Source organism: Pundamilia nyererei, unplaced genomic scaffold, assembly GCF_000239375.1.
Source record: "Pundamilia nyererei isolate P.nyererei 1_Seehausen unplaced genomic scaffold, PunNye1.0 scaffold00007, whole genome shotgun sequence".
Lineage (NCBI taxonomy): Eukaryota > Metazoa > Chordata > Actinopteri > Cichliformes > Cichlidae > Pundamilia > Pundamilia nyererei.
The window spans coordinates 6454107-6457556 of record NW_005187408.1 but is presented as its reverse complement, the minus strand read 5'-3'; the positions used below and the strand labels follow the sequence as shown (position 1 = coordinate 6457556).

General features: G+C 36.0%; 1 protein-coding gene across 2 annotated transcripts in view; it reads right to left on the bottom strand.

Moving 5' to 3' along the window:
* Positions 1 to 1137: 1137 nt before the first annotated feature.
* The window catches only part of plod2 (procollagen-lysine, 2-oxoglutarate 5-dioxygenase 2), a 34446-nt gene continuing 32133 nt past the window's right edge, over positions 1138 to 3450 (bottom strand). For both annotated transcript variants that reach the window (XM_005722727.1, XM_005722728.1), the window contains 3 exons: positions 2445 to 2591; positions 1488 to 1613; positions 1138 to 1320 (listed from right to left, as the gene is read on the bottom strand). In XM_005722727.1, coding sequence (XP_005722784.1) covers positions 1165 to 1320; positions 1488 to 1613; positions 2445 to 2591 — 429 coding nt within the window. In that variant the 3' untranslated portion in view covers positions 1138 to 1164. The remainder of the gene's footprint in view (positions 1321 to 1487; positions 1614 to 2444; positions 2592 to 3450) is intronic.

Here is a 3450-nt window from a genome sequence, read left to right as displayed (position 1 = left end):
TTTTGGTTTGCTCTCTGGACAGCGAGTGCTTTAAATGAAAGAATGTGCTTTCAGCTGCTCCATTATTTCCTACGAGGTCATCAAAGTGGATGGATTCACATGGTATGCCAGATGCAACCATCACATTTACCCACACTTATGACCTCCTGAAGCTGGGTTTGTGTCTCCTTTCAGGGTCTCGTGAGGCTCATGAGGCAATGTGTTGACTATACCGCAGCATACTTTAGTATATTAAATGCAAAATTAGAGTAAATGTGAAAACATTAATTTTTCAGTATTCAGGTTTTTTTTAATTGAATTAGACAATAAGTTAAAAAATAGTTTGCTGAGTTTCAAAATAAAGTCACTCATATCTGTCAGAAAAAAGGAAGAACATTTTGCAGAAATATTTTCAGTAAAGCAAATCAGTGTTGCCAATATTCAGTACAGAAAGAAGGAAAACCTTTCAAGTAAAAATGACACATCAATCTTCATTTAGCTTGAATTCTTAATGAATTCTGCTCTCTTTGCTGTGCAAAATTACAGTGCACAAGTTCTTTTAATGGGGCACAAACCAAATGGAAATGTAATTAAAAAATCACAAATAAAACCTTGACTGACTCAGGGTAGAAAACAATGTAACTTACACTGCAGAAACATGATTATTAGCACCAGTAGTAACTTTTGAAGCAATACGCAAGTTCAGTCACATTTTACCTGATACCCAATTTTATACACAATGGTCATCTGCACAACCTCACACAGTAGAGCTAATTGCTAGCAAATCAACCAGGGTGGATGAATGATGGTTACCATGACAGAGCAATGAAAATCATGACAATCTACAGCATAGACGATTTCCTGAAAGATTTTTGTTTTGAATCAAAAAATGAAGCAGTAATGTGACAGAAATCCTTACCCTGCTAGCTTGGTTTTTGTTTCAATCTGTGTATCAAAACTGTTAATTGCCTTTGTTACTTCCCTGGCCTCTCTATTCTCTGTCTGACAGAGGTTATTTGAATGCAACTTTTTCAAGATTTTAAAGCAACTGCTTTAAAAAAAGGATTGGCTTCGGAGGACCGGTTTTTGCCCAAACTTTCAATTCTTCCACCCAACCAAAAAAAATTTTGTGTGAAAAAGCGCGGCGTGTTTTTGAGAGTTTTCATCATAAGGCCGTCAGGTAGTTCAAGGATCAATAAAGGACACTGCAATATAGCGGGTGCCGCCGGTTGTGGGTAGGCCTTCATGCAGGTGAGTCAGTCGTCCCGGGTGCATGAAGCTCCAGCCTTTCCTCGGTGATTCTATGCTACAGTTATACCGATGGAAACGGCAACCCCCTCCCTAAAAAAAGTAAATTGGATTTATAATTGTGAAATAAATCACTGGGTTAACAATACTCATCAGACAGATTATCTAATTGGAAAGCTTAAAATAAAATCTACATTTAAAAAATATATATAACAGCTATAATATTAGTGTGACTTATGCCCCATAATACAAGTCCTTACCTGAAAGTCTATGCCTTTGTTATTGAGAGCAATGTTAATGGTGAAGGTAGAGGAGTCATGGTGGGGCCTCAGGTAGGCTTGTCTCTCAGGAGTGTATTTTACAACAAAGTTCATCAAAGCATAACCCTGTGACAAAAGGATAGAAATGCATTGGCTGACAGTACTGATGTTACCTTCAAATAAAGAATTATGCTTACAATATGTTTCCATTACAATATGGTAATACTATTCTAATATGCGAACCTGTCCACCAGTATTACTTTATTATTATAAGGTTACTATCAAATCTGTACACAAAAATTTAAAATGCATGGATGTCAATTTTATTGCTAGCAAGTTCTGATAGTGTTTCCAGTATAATATTATAGTATTCCTACTAGACATACATACAAAGGCATATGTATGTTTCCTAGTACAGTTTTTAGGGCCACTGAAGATTGGTGAAAAAAATGAGGGACAGGGAATCGTCTCAAAAATTTGCCACTTTAATCTTGAAGATTTGCCTTTTTTTCCTCATAAATAAATGCACCTTATTGTTTTTCTGATCTTCAGCACCCCTAAAACGGTATCATAGTTTTCCCTAGTTTCTGGGTTCTTATTACCAAATGACTTAAATTTCAGTGTCACATTAAATTATTATAAACACTGTTGACACAAGAGATTAGTTGGTTGTTACTTAGATATTACTAAGGGGTAATAACTTAAATTTTCCATATTGGCACCTTTTTCTTTCCACCTTACTACCCCATTATTACCATTATTACCACAATATTAACGAGTGGTAATGGGAAATTCTACCAATTTGTCATCCAATGGAAAATTTGTCATCAGTTGTTAAGATTCACATCAGAATCACAAACATAAACATGAATAGCAGGTCAGCAGCTCATTATATGATTAAACTTTTCTGCTGTTATAACTCAGCTTTTACTAGAAAAAGGTCAGATTCACACAAACCTTTGTGTAATAGCCAGAGAAAACTTTTAAAGTGACAGGTGATATGAACTCTCGGATGAAATGCAGCCACTCTTTCTCAAACCCAATTTGCTTCATGTGAATGTCATCTGTCGGCACAGTCTCATAGCCTCCAGCAATCCGCTTGTCCTGAGAAAAGGAGAGAAACAGAGCACGATGCAGTGTGACTAACGACGGAACAAATGACCCACTATCCTCAAAGTGTGTGTCCGCAGTTTTCAAAGTGATGGTGATTGTGATGATGTGCATGTGTTATTTTTTTTTAAACCACAGGCTGTTCTGTTGTCTGCCTGTATGAGACTTAATGACCCATCCAGCTCAGTCGTCTCTCAAACAGAGTCAAAGTATTTGTAATATATTAATCTCCCTGGCCAACTTTGAGACACTGGGAATTAGACACCATTAAACTAAAACACAGCTGGGGTTTTTTGGTTGTATTCAAATGGCCAACCTTGTGATGACAGCACTAAAATCATTTTTTACTATATGCATTAATCATAGTTGCATGTGTGTAACTTTCTGTGTCATACAAAACATAACTTTGACATTTAAAAGCTAGCAAGCTAACCAAGAATAGTCTGATACTTGTTACATCTGGATGCCATTTAACCCACAAACAGTGAAAGAGTGCTTAGAAGTATCAGCAATAGTTAACTCAGTTAATTTATGTAAACTTTTGGGGTAATTTCAAAAATCTAAATTTCTACTGTATAATTTTAAAAAAAAAATCAATAAACCTTTTAGTCATGCTAGTGGTGTTAGCAAATGGTAGCATGCCCTCACACGATTGTTGTGAGCTAAAGCTGGTGCTGCACATAACCAGCCATAACCAGCTTCACTAGCAGGCTTTTTAATCATTATTAATGATAGGAAGAGTGTCTTCTTGTTTCTGGCAACACACAATGGGTATTTGTCATTATATAACATAAATGAAACCATCAGTTGATGAATTTAAAGTACACTGGTTGTATTTAGCCCTAAAAAACTT